This window comes from Mirounga angustirostris, unplaced genomic scaffold, assembly GCF_029215605.1.
Source record: "Mirounga angustirostris isolate CCGP_5_RB_7025 unplaced genomic scaffold, mMirAng1.0.hap1 SCAF_11, whole genome shotgun sequence".
Lineage (NCBI taxonomy): Eukaryota > Metazoa > Chordata > Mammalia > Carnivora > Phocidae > Mirounga > Mirounga angustirostris.
The window spans coordinates 12,991,366-13,016,498 of record NW_026991719.1 but is presented as its reverse complement, the minus strand read 5'-3'; the positions used below and the strand labels follow the sequence as shown (position 1 = coordinate 13,016,498).

At 43.2% G+C, this 25,133-nt stretch overlaps 2 protein-coding genes across 7 annotated transcripts in view; one reads left to right on the top strand and one right to left on the bottom strand.

Annotated features, from left to right (window-relative positions):
* CTPS2 (CTP synthase 2) overlaps window positions 1-25,133 on the top strand; it is a 99,550-nt gene that overhangs the window by 42,677 nt on the left and 31,740 nt on the right. For all 6 annotated transcript variants that reach the window (XR_006790815.3, XM_045875269.3, XM_045875260.3 and 3 more), the window contains one exon: window positions 22,602-22,698. Coding sequence is in view for 5 of the 6 variants with exons in the window: in XM_045875269.3 (XP_045731225.1) it covers window positions 22,602-22,698 (97 nt within the window). In the remaining variant the exon portion in view is untranslated. The remainder of the gene's footprint in view (window positions 1-22,601; window positions 22,699-25,133) is intronic.
* Window positions 8,246-12,813, bottom strand: S100G (S100 calcium binding protein G). The gene is made up of 2 exons (XM_045875303.1): window positions 12,679-12,813; window positions 8,246-8,350 (listed from the first exon to the last, which is right to left on the bottom strand). The coding sequence occupies exons 1-2, from the start codon at window positions 12,811-12,813 to the stop codon at window positions 8,246-8,248; spliced, it is 240 nt and encodes a 79-aa protein (XP_045731259.1).

Genomic DNA, 25,133 nt, shown 5'->3' with positions numbered 1-25,133 from the left:
TCTTTCTTTTTTAACAGGTTATCTTTCCATTTAAAAAATATAAGTAAACCTATATGTCTACTTGTAACCCCCTCTCCTTCTTAGATAAATGGTAGCATGCTCTGCACGTTTTTTTCTTTCTTGCTTTTTTAACTTAACATTATATGCTGGAGATCACTCCATGGAAGGATATAGAGATATTCTTCATTCTTTTTATAGCTTGCAATTCAGACCATAATGAACCATAGCTTCCCAGCCAGATGGTACTTTTAAGTCCTATGCTCAGAAGACCTAATACTATTGAAGAGTTCCTTATGAAGCTTTATTATAAACATATTTCTTGACTAATGGCTGAAACGGCTGTGCAGGCAAATCATGGGTTTTCTTTCCTAAGATAATACTTTGGGATAGGAAGTGATTTGGGGGGGTGGGGGTAGCGTGTGCTAGGAAGTGTTTTGACCAGTAGGTGTCACTGTTAGATAACTTTGGCAAGGTTAATCCTTTGCGGACTGTTCTTTGCACTGTGTGTGTGTGTGCGCGCGTGCCCGTGCGCGTGGGCACACATATATGGATATGTGTTTCCTTTTTAACAAATACCTTGGCTAGCATGCTTGAGACACTGTGCCCCCTTGCTTTTTTTTTTTGCCCCCTTGCTTTTTGTGCGCATCACTCCCTGTCAGTGCACAGGGAACTTCCACATGCTTCCCTGCTGTATGCATCATTTATTTAACCAGTCTCACACTGATGAATATGTGTCCATTATTTTGCAACTTTAAATCATGTTCCAAATTAGTATCCCTGTGCATATGTCCTTGCGGCCCATGCATGCGCATTTCTATGGCACGTGTTCCTAGAGGGGAATTACTAAGTCTGAGGATCTGTGCATTTTGCATTTTGATAGCTTCTATACTCATAAGTGAGATGGGAACAATAAAACCTAATTGCTACTGAACATCTTTATGGCCTGTAATCAGTTTGTTGGAGAAAAATAGCCTTAAGAGGCAGCATTTGTGCTGATGGTGAGAAGTCCTCTTAAGGAGAAAGGCTAAGGGAACAGAATCGTCAGGCAGCAGATACCAGGCAGGCTGGGAAATCAGTTAAACTTGAGCAAATAACAATGACTTACAGTGGGTAATGGTCATTCTGGCCCTTCCAGCTAAAAAAGTAGATAATTTGGAAACCAGGAGCCTCCTTTAGGGTATATTTGCTGCTAAAATCTGTTTCATAGGTGTGGAGGAAGAAAAATAATTTTTACTCCTCCCTTCTAGGTTTTTGGCTGAGACCCCTCTGTCATAAAAGATTAACAGGACAAAAACAAAGAAAGCTTAATAACCTGTTTACCTCCTGCGTACATGGGAGAAACCCAGGAAAACCAAGTGGCCCAAGCGATCATGTTAAATAACCTCTCCAGCTAAAGACAAAAGATGATGTTGGGAGTGGGGAGCAAGTTTGGGGGGGTGGGGGTTACTTGGAAAAACACAGGAAACAAGGGTATGATTGTGATGCAGACTGAAATCCTTGTTTTCTACATTCATATGAGTTTCTAGAGATTTAGTCATCCTCTTCCTGGTACAGAGTGGGAGATAACCCTTACAGATGGAGATTTGCCTTTTACCATGTCAATGTCTCTTCCAGCAGTAGAGACAAGGGCATCCGGGAGAGAGATCTAAGAGGAGGTATCTCTTACACACATAAAAGGAGAAATAGATTTTTCTCTAAGAGTGAAGGTAGACTCCGGGACTACCAGGAGAGAGTGAATAAAATTTATTTTATTGTGTCATTTCTCTGCTTAATCCACAAGGTGAAATAGAAGGCTCTGGGAATTTGCTGAATATTTAGGGTTCTATAGTGAGTCTGATTTTTTGGCTTGTGTCAAAGTAGGCTTACCTGCTTTCTGGACAAGGCTTACCAGGAACACAGCTGTGAGTGACTTGCATTCTGACTCTTTATTAATCACGTGGCTGCTGCTGACACCCTTGACCTTGATTTTGGCTTCAGATCTCTCCAGTTCATGTGGAGGATAGTTCACGGCGTCGTGTACTTTCTATTTAGAGTATTTTTGGGTTTTGAGACATATATAGGAAGAATGATCTCAATCCAGTATTTAGGTATGTGGATATGCTTAATTTTTAGCATTTCTCTTCTGTTTATGGAGAACAGTAACTAAAAAAACCCTGGATTTCCATAAGATACAACACTTGGAAAACAAAATCCGTCTTCCGCCTTCGCACACATCCGTACACACGTGTCTACTTGGATAAAGGTATTGGCAAGGAAAAGTGAGGAATTTGAAGCATTTTAAGCAGATGCAAATGGACACTTGAGACTGTGGTATTTGATACTATTTCAATTCTGGTTATCATAGATATGACTTCTTTTATCCCTTTTTGATCCAGGGATTTTCAAAGTCAAAATTGATTTCACATTTGACACACTGGATTTGTGGCATATAGTTACATCTAATTAAAAGTCGATTCAGGTGAAGGGTAATTTCTGTTATACATTAAGCATAATTAATGCATGACATTTTCCTACCTCTAGATGAAGCTGTTTGAAATATCTTTTCTTCCATGTTATTTTTCAACAACTTTATATGGAAAGCAAATTAAAAGGCATTAAAACAAACCCAGACAGCCATTCAGTGTAACCTTTGAGGCGACTTTTTATTACTTTGAAGACTGCTTTGCATTTAGAACCTTGAGTGAGCATCTCCCAACTAACAAAACGGTCTTCTAGAAGTCCTTTGGAGCTTCGTTTGGGCTAAAGAACTTTTCTTCCCATCAAAGCAGCTGCCAAGAAGACAGCTATGGCTAAAATAGCCTTTTATGGACCAGTTTGGGAGCCTAATAGTCATTTAGTCCTGTCTCTGTGGGGGCAGTAGGTTCAGAGTTGATATTAGGCTGTTGGCCATAGAGACTGCTTTCTATCTGGAGAAAGAACAATTCTTCAGGCATGATGGCTGCTGTCTAATGGCTAGGGCATGTTCTCCACCCAAGCCTCCACCTTTTGCCGGCCTACTTTTTGGAAGGAGACGGTGCGCCGTGCTTGCAATGAGCCTCCATTAGTGAATCACAAGGGTTGTCTATAATTTTAACAATAAATGACTAAATGAGTACTTCAAAGCTAATGTATTTGAAGGCTTTTGTACCTTGAGCTCAAAGGGAAATGCCTTAGGAATAGGTATTTCAACCACTTGAAAGATTTTTCTGCAGTAGAAATAACTGGATGCTAGTGGAAAGAGATTAATAAAAAGAAAAAAGTCACTCTACATTTAGAGCTTGTCTACTTAAGTGCAGTTCGAAATAGAGTGTATTACAAATGAACTGCTATCACAACCCTGCTTGCAGTTTAGTTGGGGATTCGAGACATACACTGGTGAAACATATAACCAAATATACAGCAGTACGTGCGTCGTGCCCACATTAATGCTAGCAGGGTTGTCAACTAGGACTTTCTGCTGTGGTAGAATGCTCTGTATTTGTGCTATCCAATATGATAGCCACTAGCCACGTGGGGCTGTGGAACGCTTGAAATATTGCTAGTGTGGCCAAGAAACTGAACGTTAAATTTTATTTAATTTTAATTGATTTAAATGTCCATGACCACCTGATCTAGTGGCCACAGTATTGCCCAGCGCAGGTAAACCTTAGATACTTAAGAATCCAGAATCTAGAAAAAATACTGTGGGTTAGAGTAAGAAGAGAAGGTTGTCAAAGGCTGGGAGACTTCATAGAGAGGAGGGGAGGCATCGGCTAGACCGGAATGTCCAAGATTTGCTCGTAAAATACCGAGTGGCTTGGCTGAAGCATAGGCTCCTGTAGAGAAGTGGAGGGAAATAAGGGAGATTGGTACAGATTTGTGGGGCTCCTTGAGTATCAGTGTCAAAATTAATCCTGAAGGCCCTAGGGAACCAATAAGATAATACCTGTCAACTGTGACATATTATGCAAATACCGTACTCATTGCCAAAGACTTTGCAATAGAATTAGTGCTTTAGGAAGATTCAGCTGGCATGGCATCAAGAGAGCTGAGAGGGGAGAGAAGACTCCAGGCACAGCACTGGGTTGAGTCTTAAGGCAGCCTCAGTCTGCGATCTAAGGAGCTGGGTTGGAGCAGGAGTTAGAGTAGAAAGATCCGGCTGGCAGAGCAGCTTTATGGAATGATTTGGTGACTGGAGAGTCAAGAATCATTCATTCAGCAAATAACACTTGAACCTGTCCCATGTGCCAGGCTCTGAGCTAGACTTGGGGGTACATCAGTGAAAGACCAGAGATCTTTCAGAAACACACATACTACATTTTGGGTGGAAAGCCAGCTACAGGGAATAAAGAGGGCACGCTGGCTTCAGATCATAAAAGTCCTTGGTTGCCATGATAAGCCAAGGTCAGAAAGGGAGTAGAGGGGCACCTGGGTGGCTCAGTCATTAAGCGTCTGCCTTCGGCTCGGGTCATGATCCCAGGGTCCTTGCCCTGGCGGAGCCTGCAGTCTAGTGAGGATTGAAGTTTTGTGGTTGACAAAGTGCTGGTACTATTGATTCTAGAGGAAATTCAGGCGAATCCTGTTGGATGTGGGAGATGAGATCAATGTTGGAAACTAGGCCAAGAAAGCCAACGAAGTAGACATGTACATACACTCCTACTACGTACGACACTCCATACGTTTTCACCCTTCTTGAAGGTCCTCAAATGATAATTTGTCCAAGTCAGTAAATCTTAGCCAGGCAGAGACGGTATCTCTCCCATGGGTTTCCTGTGCATTGCCACCGTTCCTATGAGGCCTTCCCAGTTTGCCCCACTTGCTGTGGAGGCCTCCTGCCTAGCCCCAGCCTCCACTTTGTGACCACTCCCCACCCCTTGCAACCTCTTTATTGGTGCCACCTCGTCTTCCCGCAGCACGTTCACATCACTTTATGACTCCTACACCTTTCTACTCCCTTTCTTTCTTTCTTTTTATAAAGATTTTATTTATTTGACAGAGACAGTGAGAGAGGGAACACAAGCAGGGGGGAACGGGAGAGGGAGAAGCCGGCCTCCCGCGGAGCAGGCAGCCCGATGCGGGGCTCGATCCCAGGACCCTGGGATCATGACCTGAGCCGAAGGCAGACCCTTATCGACTGAGCCACCCAGGTGCCCCTCTACTCCCTTTCTGACCTTGGCTTATCATGGCAACCAAGGACTTTTATGATCTGAAGCCAGCATGCCCTCTTTATTCCCTGTAGCTGGCTTTCCACCCAAAATGTAGTATGTGTGTTTCTGAACTGCCTTGTACTTACACATGTGTTTACTTGGGGTGTTTTCTCTCTCTATCTTTTTAAAAAATATTTATTTATTTAAGTGATCTCTACACCCAACGTGGGGCTTAAACTCACAACCCAGAGATCAAGAATTGCATGCTCTTCTGACTGAGCCAGCCAGACATCCCGTGTTTTCTCTCTTTTAGATAGCCCAGTGCTGCCCCTTCCCTTCAGGTTCCCCTCAAGTCTCTTCCTACAAATTCCAGTTGGAAATACTACTTTTGCAATTAAGCCTTTCCCTGACCTGATCCCAGACTTGCCGACTTCGGATCTCAGAGGTCTAGAAATTTCTATCTCTTATGGCATCTTTTTTTTTTTTTTTAAAGGTTTTATTTATTCATTTGAGACACAGAGATAGAGATGGAGAGAGAGAGAAAGAGAGAGAGTGAGAGCATGAACAGGGGGAGAGGCAGACTCCCCACCGAGCCAGGAGCCCAATGTGGGCCTCGATCCCAGGACCCTGGGATCATGACCTGAGCTGAAGGCAGACGCTTAACCATCTGAGCCACCCAGGCGCCCTCTCTTATGGCATCTTTTGTAATGCCTTGCCCATAGTAGTTGCTTTATACATGGTGGAGTTGAAAGAGATAATGTATATTTATACTGTGAGGGGCCAATTGAGAGCCAGAACATAGGCTAAAATGGGAAGCTAACATGACCTAGATATTAGAACGCAGCAAACACCCGCAAACAAAAAATAAAACCTAAAACTATAGACTAATATTGGTTATTAATAAAGATGTAAAAATCTTAATTTTTTTTAAAAGATTTTTTTATTTATTTGACAGAGAGGGAGAGAGAGCACAAACAGGGGGAGGAGCAGAGGGAGAGGGAGAAGCAGGCTCCCCACTGAGCAGAGAGCCCGATGTGGGGCTTGATCCCAGGACCCTGGGATCATGACCTGAGTCAAAGGCAGATGCTTAACCAACTGAGCTGCCCAGACACCCCAAAGATGTAAAAATCTCAAATAAAATATTAGAATGCCTAATTTAACAGCATTAAAGAATAATCGATCATGACTGGACAATGTGTTTGTCCTGGGGATTGAATTGATTGATGCATTATATTGATCAGACAAAAGAAAGAATGCCCATATCGCCATAGATGCTCAGTAGACAATCTGCAGAACATAAACCCTCCTGCTCACAATCTCATAACAAGCTAGGAAGAGAAGGGGAGTTCTTTTTTTTAAAAGATTTTATTTATGTATTTGAGAGAGAGAGAGAGAGAGAGCATGAATGGGAGGAAGGGCAGAGGGAGAGGGACATGCAGTCTCCACACTGAGCACAGAGCTCTATGTGGGGCTCGATCTCATGACCCTGAGATCATGACCTGAGCCGAAACCAAGAGTTGGATGCTTAACCAACTGAGCCACCCAGGTGCCTGGAGAAGGGGAGTTCTTCTTCTTCTTTTTTTAAAAGATTTTATTTATTTATTCATGAGAGACAAAGAGGCAGAGGCAGAGGGAGAAGCAGGCTCCCTGTGGAGCAGGGAGTCCAATGTGGGGCTTGATCCCAGGACCCTAGGATCATGACCCGAGCTGAAGGCAGACACTTAACCAACTGAGCCACCCAGGCGCCCCTGAAGGGAACTTCTTAAACAAGAGAAAAATTACCTTTTATAAACCAATATCAGACAGTAAACTCAATGGGGAAATAGTGGGGGATTCCTATTAAGACTAGAAATGAATAAAAGATGTGCACTGTTTTAACTAATAAAGTTGTTAAAATGAGACCAACTAATGCTGTCTGGAGAGTGCAGCTGGTGTTCTCCTGCCTGTTTGTAGACTTTTGAATCAATACAATCTTTCGGACAATCAGTTAGGTGGTCTCTTTCACAAACCCCATAAAAATACTCATACCCTCTGACCCAGACATTTACTTCTCAGAAATTCTCCTAAGGAAATATGGTATGTTGACGGAGATATGAACAGGTACTCATTATAGCATTATTTAGAAGAATCAGAACTGGCAACAATCGAAATGTCCCACAATGGGGAAATAGTTAAGACTATTATGGGGTATCCCTGTAGTGGAGTATAATTAGTCATTAGAAATGTTTAAGGCTTTTGATGCAATAAGAATGCTCTTGTATCGAATTAGAACGATACAGATTGCATTTAAACATTTCCTCATTGTGTATAAAAATTTCCTTTGTTTCTTGGTGGTGGCGTTAGAAGTAATTTTTCTTTTTTTTTTTGGTTAAATTCCTCTCCAACACTCCCCTTCCCTCCTTCCCCCAAGCTGGACTCAGTAAGTGGAACTTGAGGGCTCGCTGTTTCTCAGATCCTGAGAGTCCCAGCAGCACTAGATGACAAAGCTGGGAGGGCCCTATGTCTTCCTGTCCCTTTTATTTTAAACATTACATGCCAGAACCAAGGCCACCCCCTCAGTGATGGAGAGAACTGACTCTTGGTCCCATAATGCTTCTACTCCCCGAGAGGGTCATTGATTCAAAAAACACAGTGAGTGCTGGAAGTGACTTTAAAGACAGGTGTCTGTGTTTTGAAGTCTGCTCCTCACTAGCTGTTGACTAGAGTTGAAATTGGAAATGATGTGAGCACTGAGTGGCTGGGGAGGGAGAACTGGAACAGGGCTATTTTGATGGAAGACTGGAGTAAGGGCGTTGCTTTGGCAAGTCAGAATTCTTTCTAAGCCCCTGACACTATCTTTGCAGTCTTGGTGAAGATCATGGAACTATTCTCAGCCTTTCTTAAAAAAAAAAAAGGTATAAAATTAAATGCATTAAACTAAGGTTACTTTCAAGTCTATTAAGCCATGGGGGTCTGTACTTGACAAGGAGAGACATGTCTAAGAATTTCTTTATTAACAGTAATTGGACCTCACTGCCAGATCATTATAATTGCCAAGAATTAAACAGAGACATTAGTGATTGCATATAGAATGGGGACCACATCCCAGGCGCTCTTCTTTTGGTGCTTGGAATGATGATATATTGTTTTGGTTTTTTCCTTCACTGGGATATCTTGTTCACTAAGACCTGGAATTCTTCAAAACTAACTTCTCCGTCTCCATTCTTGTCCAGTTCTTGAAAGAGTTCATCTAGGGTGCTGGGACCCTGGTTTTAGATGAGAAGGATGGGAAAGGGGAGAGGAGAGAAAATGAATCAGTTACCGCTACCCATTTTCTGAAATTAGAGATGCTGGGTCTGTGTTCCAACAAGGTAGCTGAGGCTTCAGTTACATGCCGCTGATGATTGAGGGTAGAAAGCCCAACTTTAGCTCCATGTCACCGAACTGGCTACCTTGTTTTTCCTATATCACACATTTATTTTTATTTTAAAAAAAGATTTCATTTATTTTGAGAGAGAAAGAGAGAGAGTGTGTGCATGGGCAAGCGGGGAGAGGGGCAGAGGCTGAGGAGAGAGAGAATCTGAAGCAGACTCCCCAGTGAGCATGGAGTCCTACAGGAGGCTGGATCCCAGGACCCTGAGATCATGACCTGAGCCAAAATCAAGAGTTAGATGCTCAACCAACTGAGCCACCCAGGCGCCCCACACATTTATCATTTTAATATTGCTAATGTGTAGTTTAATATACAGTTGACCCTTGAACAATGCAGGGGTTACAGGCACCCACACCCCACGGAGTCGAAAATATGGGGATAACTTTTGCCTCCCCCCAAACGTAATGACTAAGAGCCTACTGTTGACTGGAAGCCTTCCTGATGACATATACAGTTGATTAACACAGATTCTGTATGTTTTATGTATTAAATGTCATATCTTACAATCAATCAAGCTAGAGAAAAGTGTTATGGAAATCGTAAGGAAGAAAAAATACATTTGTCGTACTGTAAAAAATCCGCATATAAGAGGACCCATGCAGTTCAAACCCATGTTATATAAGGGTCAACTGTAATTGGTTTTCTGTGTAACCTTAAGTATTTTTCTTTCTTTTTTTTTTTTTAAGATTTTATTTATTTATTTGACTCAGAGAGAGCGAGAGACAGAGCAAGCACAAGCAGGGGGAACAGCAGGCAGGGGAGAAGCAGGCTTCCCGCGGAGCAGGGAGCCCGATGCGGGGCTCGATCCCAGGACCCCGGGATCATGACCTGAGCTGAAGGCAGACGCTTAACGACCGAGCCACCCAGGCGCCCCAGTATTTTTCTTTATGTCTCTAAAAAGGGAGAAGGAATCTTAGGGCTTCACTGGACTGCCGAGGAGCCCATGGCCCACCAGTTGATGATGCTTGCCCCAAGTTTTTCCTGGGAGCTGGTTCTATGTAACCCAAGGCAGCACGGTGCCGTGGGTTCTCCGCAGCCTGCGCACTGCCCCCAACTACCCTGTGCGGGGGAGATCCACTTTACAGAGGAGGGAACTGTGCTCCGGGACAGCTGCTAACTGGCTCCAGGGCCCACAGCTGGTATACAAAGGACTCAAGGTTCAAACATTGACTCTAGAGCTCAAGCCCTTAACTAGGATCCACACCAGTTTTTCCCAAGCCCCTGGGTTGTGGCCCCCCTCTACACCCTGCAGGTTCCCAGGTGATGTTGATGCTGCTGGGCCAGGACCCATCACACTTGGAGAACCACTGCTTGAGATGTTGTAAGAGATCATGTTAGGCTTGACTCCCTTTTGACTGTTACTACTCTAAAGTGTATTAAGCAGACTTAAGTTTTGTCTCTGGCCTAAGACTCAAATCTTTTTTTTTAAGATTTTATTTATTTATTTATTTGAGAGAGAGAGCGAGAAACAGCATGAGAGGGGGGAGGGTCAGAGGGAGAAGCAGACTCCCTGCCGAGCAGGGAGCCCGATGCGGGACTCGATCCCGGGACTCCAGGATCATGACCTGAGCCGAAGGCAGTCGCTTAACCGACTGAGCCACCCAGGCGCCCTAAGACTCAAATCTTAAAGCCGTTACACCTCTGCCTTTCAGGTAGGAGGTTATCTGTAGCAAAATAGTACCTAGTTAAGATTGATTGATTTTAGACATATTTAACGCTAAATGATTTCTAACAAGTGAAATCAATTTAAAAAGCACATCAGGGGCACCTGGGTGGCTCAGTTAAGCATCTGACTCGGCCTAGGTCAAGATCTCAGGGTCCAGGCGCCTGAGTGGCTCAGTCGGTTAAGCGTCTGCCTTCGGCTCAGGTCATGATCCCAGGGTCCTGGGATCAAGCCCCATGTCGGGCTCCTTGCTCAGCGGGAAGCCTGCTTCTCCCTCTGACCCTCTCCCCTCTCATGCTGTTTCTCGCTCTCTCTCTCAAATAAATAAATAAATAAAATCTTAAAAAAAAAAAATAGTACCTAGGAAACTCACTGAAAAAATGGTTTAGTTTATAAGTCAGCTTCAACATTTAAAAAAAAATTGTGGTAACATTTACCATCTTAACTATTTTTAAGTGTAGAGTTCAGTACTGTTAAGTATTTTGACATTGTACAACTGATCTCCACATCAAGATATGTTTTAACCCTTAAGACTCCTCTAAAGACATTTGATACATTGCTGTGATCAGAAGACAAAACTAAGTTAGTTACTCAGCATTTGTTGTAAAAATATCAAACACTTTTCCTGAAGCGTTTATGAGATTCTCAGCCATACAAGGCGATGATGGGAAGAGTATAGCTTGGAAAACCTTAGTAATCCTTAAGAAAGTATAATCCGGTACATGATATGGTAAGTAGATTTTTTCAAAACTTACCACCAGTATTCCTACCTTTATTCAAATTATAAGTCATCATACCTGCTTTTTGTAGGAAATACCTAAACCATAGGAAAATATAGAACAATTCCCCAGTCTTACCTTTTAAAACAACTTGTTTGAGTAGACTGCCTAGGCTTTCCTGTCAGATTATTATTTTTCTTTCTTTTATTATGATTATTCCTTCCTATTATTATTTTTCTTCCTTTTGAAAAAAATCTCAGAGTGTTTATTAGAATTTAATCTTTCTCAGAAAACTTTGTCTTAATTTTTAATTAAAAAGTCTCTTTTTCTGGGGCGCCTGGCTGGCTTATTTGGTAGAGCACATGACTCTCGATCTCAGGGTCATGAGTTCAAGTCCCATGTTGGACGTAGGGCTTACTTAAAAGTAAGTAAATAAAATAAAAATCAGGAAAGGGTTTTTTTTTTTAAGTCTCCTTTTCTGCTAGCACCTCTAACTGTTTTTAAAAGTTATTTTATATTTTAACTGTAAGCAAATGAGGAGAGATTGGATTATATCATTGAATTTGGCCACTTTTTCTTTTTAGTACTAAAACCAGAAACCTCAACAGCTATAACCAGAAACCTCCTCATGTGTCATACTGGCAGAAGGGACATTTCTGGTTAAAATCTGGGGAGCCAATGCTTTCTTCTGAAGTTACAGCTAAATAGTGACCAAGTCAGATGAAAGGGTTGCACAGTCGCTTCCATTTTGAAAATGGCTTTTAGTTGTGAAGTAGAGAAAGTGTATTGGAGCAAGGAGATCAGCCTACCTCTCTTTCGCATGATTGCCTCAAGATGCACTTTGTTGTTTTTTTTTTTTAAAGATTTTATTTATTTATTTGACAGAGAGAGAGATAGCGAGAGCAGGAACACAAGCAGGGGGAGTGGGAGAGGGAGAAGCAGGCTTCCTGCCAAGCAGGGAGCCTGATGTGGGACTCGATCCCAGGACCCTGGGATCATGACTTGAGCCAAAGGCAGACGTTAACGACTGAGCCACACAGGCACCCTCAAGATGCACTTTGATTTGGACAACTCTGGGATGGTTTTGAAGAGAAACTGTCTGGCTAAAGAGATTTAATCCCTTCCTGGAGTTGTTTAGAAATGCCTGGCTGCCTCTTTAACACAGATTTAGGTGCTTAACACAAATTAACACAAATTTAAATGCTTTTGAAATATCAGTGGATGTCACCAGATGGCAATTTGTCAGTGCAAAGTGGGTTTTCTCTACAGATTGCCTAGTAAGTCTTCTTGACTTGGTCTTGACAGATCCTACCTATAACGATGAAGCACGTCCAAGGTCAGCTAATATTATTTTGCACACCTCTTTGTTTTCCTAAAAGCCTGGCCCAGAGGTGCTGAATCCAGGCCGAAGGCCTTAGCATGTTGGCTTAGTGACCTATGGGTCTTCTAGGCCTAGCTTCATTGAAAGTGCAATCATTGATTCCTTTTACTCTGGCTGGTCATGGAGAGTTCTGTGCCCAGGCTGTGGGGCATAGAAGGCTTGGCCCCTGTTTTCTAGGTGCTTGCCATCTGAGATGTGGCCTGCCACCAGGGAAGAAAACACACGTTCAAGGGCCCTTAGTCAAGGGATGCCCGCACCTTGGCTGCTGTGTGCTCTGCCCCAGAAGGAGCCCCGATCAGTACTGCATTCCTCCGCCTCCCCTACATCCTCTCCTCTTCCCACCCCTCCCTCCTCACCCTCGGAGTCCCCGTTCATGGGCTCTGCGGTGGTGCACTCACTTTCAGTAAACTGGGGAATTCCGCCTGAATCAATAGCTTCAGCTCCTCCTTCGAAAGCTGGTCTGGATCACCTTCTTTGGCTGCGTATTTTTCAAAAATGCTCTTCAGTTCTTCGGGAGACTTTTTTATGCTCATCGTGGTGGCCTGTCAATTGGGAAAGAAATGAACTCACCAAAAAGCTGAAGCGGAGTTTTATATTGATGATTTTGCCAGCAGTTCAGTGCCTTTGGGCTCTTTCCTTGGTGTAGTAAAAATAATCATCTTAGTATGTTAAATGTCTGTTCTTAGAGTCCATCTGTGAGGAGATGGTCCCTGGAGCCAAACCCTTTTATTAGTAATCGTGACATTCTCCACTTTTTATGCACCTGGTCTGTGCTCTGTAGGCTGTGGTCTCCAAGAAAGCTGACCACAGCTTTTAGCTTCTAAATTACTGGAAATATCTTTAGATGGCACCAACCCACTTTTTCTCCTGACCACTATCTTTCATACCGTTCTGGAAGGAAGCAGAAGAAGCACCAGGTTGTACTAAAATCACATTTACCTGGTTGCCCAGCAGCAAGACAGCTAGAGGAATCGAAAAGTAGGAGTGTGAAGAGTTGAGCAGGATCATGACTTTTATAGTCTTCACAGACACACCACCCTGATTATAAAATTTTCCTTTTGTTTGCCATTTAAGGGTAATTATTAATGGTTTTTGAAACCCAAGCTTAAGACTGCATGAACCTCATAATTAAGGGCAAGAGCCAATAAACGGCCACCTCAACAGTTGCTTAATGGTTCAGAGTCCCAAGAGTAAACTTGGATTTTTTTTCCCCCTTACATTATATTTTCCCTCCAATGTGGCATTATGATATTTGCTCACTGCTTGCATTTCAGAAAGCTTAACTATGGAGGGTTGGGATATTTTTCAGTTTAATTGCATATTTAGGCTTGAAACAATAACTTTCTTCACATCCAGGAAAAAAAAAATGCTGTAATGGATGGTCAATCCTCTAGAGTTTAAGAAATTGCAGTATGGCCGTTGAAGTCCCTCTGATGTTTTGTACAGACTAGGTGCTTAAATATTTGAATAATTGAATGAATGAATGAACAGAAGTATCATTGAGAAGTAGGCTTAAGGAGTGGGGAGAAGATACATAATAATTTGTGATTTTATTTAGCAAAGCAAGATTACCAACTAGCATGGTAATTTTTCAACTTTTTCATTATTTGTTGCTCCCATATCTGCTTTTTTATTTCTCATTACCCCTTTCCTTACCACATACATGTATATATAAATTTTTTTTATTGAGGTATAGTTGACACACAATTTTATATTTTCAGGTGTACAACATCCCCCCAAATATATATATATATACATATATATATATATTTTATGATTTTATTTATTTGACATAGAGAGACACAGCGAGAGAGGGAACACAAGCAGGAGGAGTGGGAGAGGGAGAAGCAGGCCCCCAGGTCAAGCAGGGAGCCCGATGTAGGGTTTGATCCCAGGACCGTGGGATCAGGACCTGAGCCAAAGGCAGATGCTTAAAGACTGAGCCACCCAGGCGCCCCCCAAATATATTTTGTTAATCATTCTAAAAACTTGCGAAAACACTTGACTTACTTTTATTCAGTTGGAAATACTTCAAACTTGTGGAACTGCCAGGATTTAAAGTTGAAGACTAAATTTATTTCTATTGGAAAGAGTTCCATGAAAGAACAAGGACATTTCCAGAGGACATTAATCTGATACTGATCTAACTCACAATAAAGGTTTCCAGATTGACTTTAAGAGGTCTTATCAGCTTTTAAATACTTGCACGCTTCCACACTTGTATAATTTTGTCTGACCCTTCATTATATCGTGTATAAATTGAGTGTTGTACTATTGAACTGTATTTTTCCCTGACAGTTTTTAGTTCTAAACTTCTAGGGCCTTATTTACCTCGGAGAACAAATGTGAAATCTTATAGTTTCTTAAAAACTACCCCCCCAAAAAAAACTTCCCACCCATCCTGAGCATTTATCATTCCATGTGCCTTCACTGTCCTTGTATATGTTATTCTTGCTTTTATTACAGATTCTTTGACTTTGGTATTCACCAATGTTGAATATATAGGAACTCACTTCTTGGAGTAAAGATAAGCATTTTGGGTTTAGTTGTAAGATTTTATGCAAAAAGATTCTGATTTTGGCAATGCATTTTAATCAAGATTTTAGAGAATTTCTGGTGTTTTTATACTTATGCTCTGTTTTACTTGGGAGGAAGTTAGCTTTTGTTGAACAATTGTAGCAAAAAATACCTTTTTCTTCCAAAACCTTTAAAAAATTTTTCCAATCTACAGAAAAGTTGCCATAGTCGGTGAATACAAACCTACCTTTTGCCCAGATTCATTTATGAATCAGTTGCCAACTGATTTTCCCCCTTAATACCTTAGCATCTTACCTCCTAAGGACAAGGACATTCTTCTATACAACCACAATGCCATTATCACAGGCCAAATTCACATCTCTCCAAGTGTGGAAATAGCATCTTAAGTCATCTGTTCTCTCGAATTACCACCTGTGAGCTAAACTCAACATGGCAGTTGTTGTATTTCTTGAGTCTATATTGAAGAAATGGTTTTAATAACTATATAATGTATAACTGTATAATTTTAATAACTGTATATTATAGGACAGATATATGTTATGTATAACACATGGCATATATTGTATATATGGGGGGGTGTGTGTGTGTGTGTATGATATTAAGTCTAAGAGAAACATTTGGGACAGTTTTGGTTAACAGTCTTTCAGGCTACACGTCTTTAGTTTCAGGGGAGGGCCTCTGATTAAAAGAGGCCCAGTGCTGGGGCACCTGGCTGGCTCAGTTGGTAGAGCAAGCAACTTTTCATCTCGGGGTTGTAGTTGTCTACACACCCTGTTGGGTGTAGAGATTGCTTAAAAATAAAATCTTTTAAAAAAATAAAAAATAAAAGAGGTCCAATGCTAGTTGTTGTCAGAACTTAGGCTTGTAGTAAACACTGACAGAGCTTGAAAAACGACCCATGGGTTTTAAATGTTCCCTTGCTCTCCTGTGCCAGGCACATCTCTCATCTCTTATGTTTTTCTTTACCTATGGGCTTAAGTGTGAGGATAAAGGTGCAGTGGGAACCACGAAATCCACCAATAGATATTCTCATGAAACATTAACTAAAAATATATGGAGACAGGCGATAAACACAGGGTGTGTTCAAAAGAGTGCATTTTGAAACTAGAGAAGGGGGAAAATGACAGGCATAAGATTGGTCATGGAAAAATGGAGAGGCAAAGGTTATTTATCACCTCACCATTCAATTGCTTGATCTTTGGACAGACTTAAGTTTTTCTTAGGGAAGCCGAGAGTAACTTATTTGCAAAGCTCCCATACCACAGGGTTCCATGGCTGTGTTATTCGATTCGAAGTCTACAGCGGGCAGTGCCTTGAAAAGCACCTTTGGAAGGGGGTCAGTGTCAGTCCCTGCAAAACGAAGTGGGCAGGCAGTGCTATCCTGGGTTCGTGTTGTCTTTGATCCTGAGGTTCAGAAAAGAGCCTGATCACTAAGGCACAGCTATCCCTAAATGCTGTGTGACAGCTTCCCCTTGCCTGCCTACTCTGTGCCCTACCACCGACTTCACCTTCTTCTGATCGAGGGCTGGCTCTTCCCGTGGCTGAGTGCCACCCTTGGCCACAGCACCCTCTGTGGAGTGGATACTGCTGTTATCCCCAGTCTACAGAGACGTTCAAAGACCAGCTCAAGGTCACAGCTCTGGGCAGTGCTAGAGCTGGGATTCTGGTCCAGGCCCAGGCTGCTCCCTCAGCCGCCATGCTGCCTGCCCCTCTCAGGAGGAGGGCTTCTGTGAGGAGGGCTGCTCAAGGTTAGAGTGAGGCCCAGAGGTAGGATTTATGCATTACATTCACACCTGAAGGCATAAGAATGTTCTTTTTCTGACGGAAGTAACGTAGGCCTTCTTTTACTGGTGGAAAATGAGTTGAAAAGATTGGAAATTACATACGTATTTATGGGCGTGCTCAGTGCCTTCACCATTGTGGATTCCATCATCCTGCTGCTGGTGATGAGACAGGCTGGGGAGACAGACAGGGAAGTAACAGTCCTGTATCAGGTGAGAAGCTCAGCGGGGCCCATGCACGGCACTCTTCCTCCCCGCCCCCCTCGATGCTGAAAGGATCCGCCTGTAGCTCAGGACAATCCACAGCATCTCAAGGACCCCATCCATTGCTCCTCGGCTGTCCACCAGTCCCTTAGTCCGCTCTGTTCGTTTCTGATAAAAATCCAGGGAGATTTAATTATGGAGCACTTGATTGGAATCTGACATTGTGTTGAACTCTGATGGAGACAGAGAAGAAGACCCAGTCCTTGTGCTTGAGGAGCACCCCCCTTTAGGCAATGAGAGGAGGCATGTAAAGGAAATGATGGAGGGGGTTAAGGTTGTATACGATGAAGGACTACATTAGTTTCCTGTGCCTTCTGTAACAAATTACCACAAACTTAGTGGCTTAAAACAACACAATTTTTTTTTTCTTACAGTCCTGGAACTCAGAAGTGTAAAGTGGGTAGGCAGGGCTACCATTGCTTCTGGAAGCTTTAGGGGAGAATCTGTTTCTTTGCCTTTTCCAGCTTCTGGAGGCTGCCTGCTTAAGGCCCCTTCCTCCATTTTCAAAGCCAGCAAGGTAGCGCCTTCCAATCTCTCTCTTTCTTTTCTCTCTGACCACCACTTTGTCATCTGTCTCCTTCTCTGATTCAGACTCTCCTGCCTCTGTCTTATAAAGACCCTATGGTTAAAAGGGCGTCTGGGTGGTTTAGTCGGTTAAGCGTCCAACTCTTGATTTCAGCTCAGGTCATGATCTCAGGGTTGTGAGACAGAGCCCCTCATCGGGCTTTGCGCTCAGTGTGGAGTCTGCGTGAGATTCTCTCTCTCACTCTCCCTCTGCTCCTCCCCCCCCACTCTCTCTCTCTCTCAAATAAATAAATCAATCTTAAAAAAAATTTAAAATAAAGACTGTGTAGTTACATTGGGCCCACCCAGATAACCCAGGATAGCCTTCCCGTCTCCAGAGCCTTAATTTACTCATGTCTGCAAAGTCTCTTTTGCCATGTAAGGTAACCTCTTCACAGGTTCCGGGGACTAGGGCGTGGATCTCTTTGTGGGGTCATTATTCAGCCTACCACAAGGACTAGTTCAAGATGAATTCACAGCATATAGGTGATTTATTTGGTAAGGTGAGCATGCTAACACGGTGTTAATTATGGGTCAGTAAGGAGAACAAGAGGGTGTCCCGAAAACATGGGCCCATGTGGAATGGTGGGGAGAAGACATTTTAGGAAAAGTAGTGAAGAGGCGATACATATGTAGAGGGGCTGGCGGGGGGGTGGGCGGGGGGAGCAGAGGAGGCATCAACAATGGACCTGTCTGGCCAAGGTGGAAACCACAGGTTAGAACACGTGAGGAGAGCATAGCCAGACTGGGTTCCTGAATGAGGTGTGGAACCTGAGTGCCACATGCGGAAGAGTGTCGAGTTGATCGGTAGTGATGGAGGCTACTAGAGCTAGCGGTGTAACACAGAATGAGTTCATACTTTATGAACACCCCTTGGTGGGAGGGAAGCTGACTTACCTCACACACTGGAATTTCATCTTTGATAAGAGAACCTAACTTCCCTAGACTTTGTTGTTAAGGCATGTGCGATGCATGAACCCAGGCTTGAACCCATTACACTTTTATCGTGGGCTGCAGAAACTTCAGTAAAGGTTAATTAGTGCTGTATTTATCCTTATGTGGTACTTTTACATCTAAAGCTTTATCACCACCAACATTCGTTACTTATTGATCCTTTTTTATTTTTCTTATGCTGTATGGCTGGCTCTGTTCCAAGAAAGGACAGATCTGTGGTCGGGATCAAACAACAGGCAGTGCTTAGGCAAAGTCAGAGCAGGCCAAGGCAATCCTTTTGCAATGGAAGAGGCATTTTCCTCCTACACGCAAATCTAGGGTATTTTGGAAATGTCGGGATTAAAACTAAAGCACATTTGCGTTATTTTATTTTATTTTATTTTATTTATTTGAGAGAGAGAATCAACAGGGGTGGGGAGGGGCAGAGGGAGAAAGAGGGAGAAGCAGACTCCGCACTGAGCATGAAGCCCACCTTAGGGCTCCATCCCAGGACCCCGGGATCATGACCTGAGCCGAAGGCAAACGCTTAACTGACTGAGCCACCCAGGTGCCCTGCGTGTTTTTTTTTTTAACTACCCCAGTAATGATAAAGGATATGTTTTGAAACTGACGTCTCTCAGGCTTATTGTGGAAGGAATACCAGGCACAAAGATGTTTTCCTTAATTTTGTTGCTGAATCAGGTTGCTTATAACCTGAGAAGCAGTCGGTCGTACTGCCAACTTCAGAGGTCATGGGAGGTACCTGTAACTGAAGGCAGCTGGTTGGGCCCGGCTGGGCCAGAAAGGCACTGTGTTCTCTACCTTCTGCAACCTTCCCCTTCCAGTGTGTTTGGATTGCACCAGCTTGTGCCTGGTCTGGGGGTCCTTTGTCTGAGGGTCTGATGAGCATCCCCAGACGAGACCTCCTGAGCCAGACCAGAGAGAACAGCAAGTCTCCTGCCAGTTCTCACTCTGCTTTTGGCCTTTCACTGACATCTGGGGCATCACTCTGCATCAGAAAGCCACTTGCCTCTGCTCCCTCATCTTCTCTTTAGCATTTTCTTTGCCTTCTCCACTGGTTTCTGTGCTAACACGTTTTAATCAGAGGATCACTGTGGCTACCATTCCTTGGGATTTCATTCTGTGTTATCATTTCAGGAGAAGGTTATAGTTAATTGCTTCTGAAAACAGCAGGGATAATGTGAACTAATAGCCTAGTGGAAGGTCGAAATAAGTTATTTCACTGTTTGGGCTTTAAATTTGTATTCTCATTAACATAATACTATGTACAAAGCTTACAAAGCCAACATGTTCCAAAAGGCCTATAATGAAAATATTTAGTAATCCTCACACCCTCTCTGCCACCCTCAAGTCTTCTAGCTGTTTCTCCTGATATTTACCTCCACCTTTTTTTATTTTTATGTATGCATGTAAACTCTGCCCCCAACATGGGGCTCAAACTCACCACCCCAAGATCAAGAGTCACATGTTCTACTGACTGAACCAGCCAGGTGCCCCCTACCTCCATGTGTTTAAGTAATATTCTCATCTTGCTCTCTCAGAGATTTCCAGATTTCCATTTATGTTAGAGGAGTACTTAATGCCCTCAGGCCACCCCTGTGCCCACTGCATTTTTCTTTTGGAAATATGTTCTAGTCTTGTGTTTGTCAAGTTCATCTCAAGTGAGTGGTAAGGCAGGTTTCCTGTCCTCAGGTGGGTCATTTGAGTTTTCTTAGTGGTTCATAGCAGAACATTTCTTAAACACCAAGCACGCCAATAACTGCACAAACTACGTTCAGAGACTCTTCCTGGGCAGAAGAACCCAACGCAGAAAGTAAGGATGGATTGAACAATCACAGAACTTCTAAGAAGCCAGGGGGGAGTTTATCACTGTGCTCTTCCTACATGGTTCAGGTTGTCTTAAACTTAAGTGAAAATTGAGGCTGTGGTGGGTAGTGCAGTCTTATCTGCCCTTTCCTAGAAAATGCATAAGGGGCTGGGCATTTATAAGCAGCTCAGCTTTGAGAACTAGAAGCTAGTGCCCTCTCTCACCTCACTCCAGTAATACTTAATCTAGCCATAATTAGCCAACCAAAGAGATAGCAAATAGATGCCAAGGCCAAGAGCACTTCAGAACTGAGCACTCCATCCAACAAGGGGAGTAATCAAACTTTTTCTCCACCCCTTCCCCTCAGTGACTCTTAGAGTGTACTTGGGACACAGGGTTCAGACGGCTCGGAAAGTTCTGGGGCGCTGATAAGATCACACAAGTTCTGGGAAAATTTTGACCTCAGGAAGTTCCAGTTGTCCAGGCTTCCTATAGAGTAATACGTGGCAGTTAAGGTATGGGGGAAGAAACTGAACAAAAGGTTTTATGAGAGGGAAACCTGAGCAGTTCCATTAGAGCAGGTTACCTTGCCTAACTATGGTCTAACAGCTTAAAAAAAACAATAGATGAAACAAAACCATGAGATCATAGCGACTAGAGGTTGGAAAACAGAGCAATGACTTATGAGAATGGGCTTTTCATAAAAATCACATGTTTCTTGGGGCACCTGGGTGGCTCAGTCGTTAAGCGTCTGCCTTCAGCTCAGGTCGTGATCCCAGGATCCTGGGATCGAGCCCCGCATCGGGCTCCCTGCTCTGCGGGAAGCCTGCTTCTCCCTCTCCCACTCCCCCTGCTTGTGTTCCCTCTCTCGCTGTATCTCTCTCTGTCAAATAAATAAAACCTTAAAAAAAAAAAAATCACATGTTTCTGAATTTCTGTGAAGTAATCATAAAGATAAATCTGAAATTATTTGGTCTGAGTTCATTCCTTACTTCCGTCATGGATTCATTCAGTGTACACCCTGGGCCAGTTCCATAGATGCAAGGGGATAGGAATGCCATGTAAGGAAAAACAGCTCTCAAGGATTACAGTCTGACACACAAAGCGCTCTACAGACATGAACTGAGGGAAGCACAGTGGCGGGGAGGGTAGGGATAGAGGGTCCTGACTAGGCTATGGTGCCTGGGAGTATCCACTCCCCATAGGAGTTCATATTGATTGTTGAGCTAAGATCCCAAGGTTGAGGCTGGTTTAATTTAGGAAAAGAAGGTAGGGGAATGGGAGATGCTCTGGGTAGAGGAAACAGCATGTGCAAAGTCCCGTGTGGGGAGGAAAGAAGATGCATTGGAGGAACGGAAGAAAGGCCACACTGACCAGAACTCAGGGGACGGTCATGGGACGTGAGGCTGGAGGACTAGGCTGGGCTGATACCACTCAGTCAAAGATTTCAAGCTGGGGAAATACAGCTACTTTGCCTGCAGTGTGCAGGGTAGACTGGGGCCACGTGAACGCGGGGCAGCCGTTGGGTAAGCTCTGGCTATATAGCCCGGGTGAGGGGCTGTGGTTTGGGTGGTGGTTGGAGCCATGGACGGATGCTGCAAGTCTGGAGGGGGTGAATTGATAGGACTGGACACATTGGAGATGAGGGATGAAGAAGAGGGAGAGATCCAGGGTGGCCCTTAAGTTTACGACATACAGAATGTGCTAGAATGGATGACATTACCTCCCTTTTTGTTTAAAGGAATCCTTCTAAGGTTTTCTACAAAAAAGTATCTTTGGTGTACTTTTCCACAAGGATTGGCAGATTTGCTTATGGAAAATCTTTAGGGAGTGAAGTGGGCAGTTGGGGAGGGATGTGAATAGCAAAGTGAGAGGTCCCAGAAGGCCGGAACTTGAAGTGTGAACATTGCCTGGAACTGACAGCTTGAGTAATGACAGGAGGAAGGTCATAAAGAGGCTCCTGATAAATTTTTTACAAGTGATTTGAATGAAAAATGAGAAGCAGAGACGAAAAGAGAGCATACCGTGAGGGCTGTGTAAAGCATGGCTGTATTTGAATAAGAAAATTGGAAGGAACGATCAGATTTTACTGTTTAGGGAACATCCTTACCCCAATGATCATTACTCTAAAAGTAAAGCTTGGGGATGCCTGGGTGGCTCAGTTGGTTGGGCGTCTGCCTTTAGCTCCGGTCATGATCCCAGGGTCTGGGTCCTGGGATCAAACGCGCATGGGGCTCCCTGCTCAGTGGGGAGTCTGCTTCTCCCTCTCCCTCTGCCTACTCTGTGCTTGTGTGCTCTCTCTGTCAAATAAATAAATAAAATCTTAAAAAAAATAAAAATAAAAATAAAGCTTGAAATGTGGGAAATGACATTTGTATGAGATGGCAAAACCAGACTTGTTTTGTTCTCTAAGGTGATTGATATGCCCGAACACAATCCTGGCAATTTGGGAGGAACGATGAGGCTGGGAATCCGAAGAACTGTTTTCAAAACGGAAAATTCAATTTTAAGTAAGTTTCTCCGATCATTGGTTTTATGACAGTGGGTGTGGTTAGCATGGCTCTGCACAGCCCGAGCCTAACCCTACCCCTTCCACCTCGCCAGCTTCCCCTTCCAGTAGCCCCTGGTGCTGCACCTCTTCCTCCCACCTGCATTCCCCGCCGCCCCCCTCCCCCCAAGCCCTTGCTGGTCCTCCTGCTTCTGGATTCCTCTCCCTGGCAGGGTTGGGAAACTGTGAATGCCCCTTCTCATTCGATGTCCACGACACGCTGCCCGGGGAGCTCCTTTGTGATTTACTGCCGCTCCTGGAGATGACCTTGCCCCTGGGAGCAAGTTCTCTCCAATCCACCATTCTCTCCACTACACTGAAACCAGCTCCCTGTTTAATTGTTTCATGTCTGACTGGTTTTAGCCACTAATTTACGAACTTCGTGGAGGAGGAGAGCAGTTATGTCTGAGAAGTAGATTTCTCTGCTCCCCCAGTAGCTTGGGCATAGGGAGAGCAAAATATGATGTGGCTTGCCATCTGCTATTTGCCCATCTTCTACTCCCGATAAGGTTATTCGAATTTTTGTGGCACTTTTCTTTCATAGATGAACATTTTATATGAGACTAACTTAAAGTGAGAAAACCCGCAAAGCCCTGAATTCAATTTAATATATTTTGAGTGCCTACTCTGAGCCATAGGCACTGTGCTAGATGCTGCACATCCAGCCATGCCCAGGACAGCTGTTAGCCCTGCCGGCCTCAAAGCAGGTGCAAAGAGTGTGATGAAAGGGAACGCGCGAGGTGCCGAAAAGCTGGAAGGAGAGAAAGGGAACCCAGGTTTCTTGGGTGTCCAGCATCATTCCTGTGAAATTATAAGCATATCTTAGAAAAATGCCTTCTTGGAGAAGAATAAGACCAGGAATATGGGTTTCTCCTTTATGGGTGAGAAACAGCTTCTAAGGAATATAAAGCTTCCTAGTAAGAATGAAATTTAAAAAGGAAAAGTTTCAAGGTACACACATTTCTCTACTTTCTCTGGATAAGAAACCATTGCTCTCTAAGTGACTTTTTTTCGTTAAGAATAGAAGAATTTTTTTCTCTTCTTGGATATTAGCAGTGATTCTGCAGCTTTCCGATGTTTTCAAATCCTTTGAAACTTGGTTCAAATAGTTGCCTAAGAGACAAAAAATGGTTAGTGAGAAATGTAATGTTTTAAAATTGTATCTTCTGTAAAGGGTTCGGTGCTCATCGAACTAAGCTTTTATAAAAGAGCATAGTGTTCAAAATATTGAAAATTTGCGTCTGTCTTGATAGAAATAAGACTGATTTAGGGTTTGTTTTTCTTTACAGTAGACATAAAAGTAATGTCGATGATTTTTATGAATCTTAAACACACTAAGAGCTTGTTGCTTAATTAATATCTTTGGCCTGCTTTGAAAAAAATTGTTAAATAGCTTTATTGCGATATAATTTATATACCATACAATAAATCTGTTAGAAGTATACAATTCACTGTTTTTTTTCTTAAAGATTTTATTTTTTGACAGAGAGAGACAGCAAGAGAGGGAACACAAGCAGGGGGAGTGGGAGAGGGAGAAGCAGGCTTCCTGCTGAGCAGGGAGCCCGATGCGGGGCTTCATCCCAGGACCCTGGGATCATGACCTGAGCCGAAGGCAGACGCTTAACGACTGAGCCACCCAGGCGCCCTTCACTGTTTTTTATTATATCCAGAGTTGTGCAACTATCACCACAGTCACTTTTTGAACATTTTTGTCACTTCAAAAAGAATCCCTGTTTCCTTTAGCTATCACTGCCCCCCCCAACCAGTTCTCAGCAACCATTAATCTACTGTCTCTACCAATTTGTCTGTTTTGAACATTTCATATAAATGGAGCCATATGCTATATTTTGTGTTTGGCTTCTTTCCTATAACATCGTGTTTCAAGGTATATGCACATTCCTTTTCGTGGCTGAATAATAGTTCACTGTATGGTTAGACTACATTTTGTTTATGCGTTCATCACTTGATGGACATTTGGGTTATTTCCCAGCCTGCCTTAAATTTAAACTGTGCCTCCTAGTTTGCAAAATCATGTGCGTATATGAACCTATGATTCCCAGGAGGCATAAGGTTTTGCCCTCCCATTTGTGCCAGATCTTCCACCGTTCTCCAAAAGGGTTGTGTTGGAGATAAGAGATAAGAATATGACTCTACTGAGTGTCATAGAAATAGAAAAACAAATAGCACCATAGTATTTTGTGGGTTTCTTCCCCTAGTCGGTATATTTCTTTTGTAGGCTTTTTTTTTTTTTCCCCATTTACATTTCTGCAACGTGCTAGGAACAAAATACATTTGCCTACATAGCTTCTGAAAATGATGTATAGTTTTGATGGACAGCATTTGATGCTATTCATTCTTTATTTAAATTTGATTTATGGGCCGGTGATGGCAATGCTC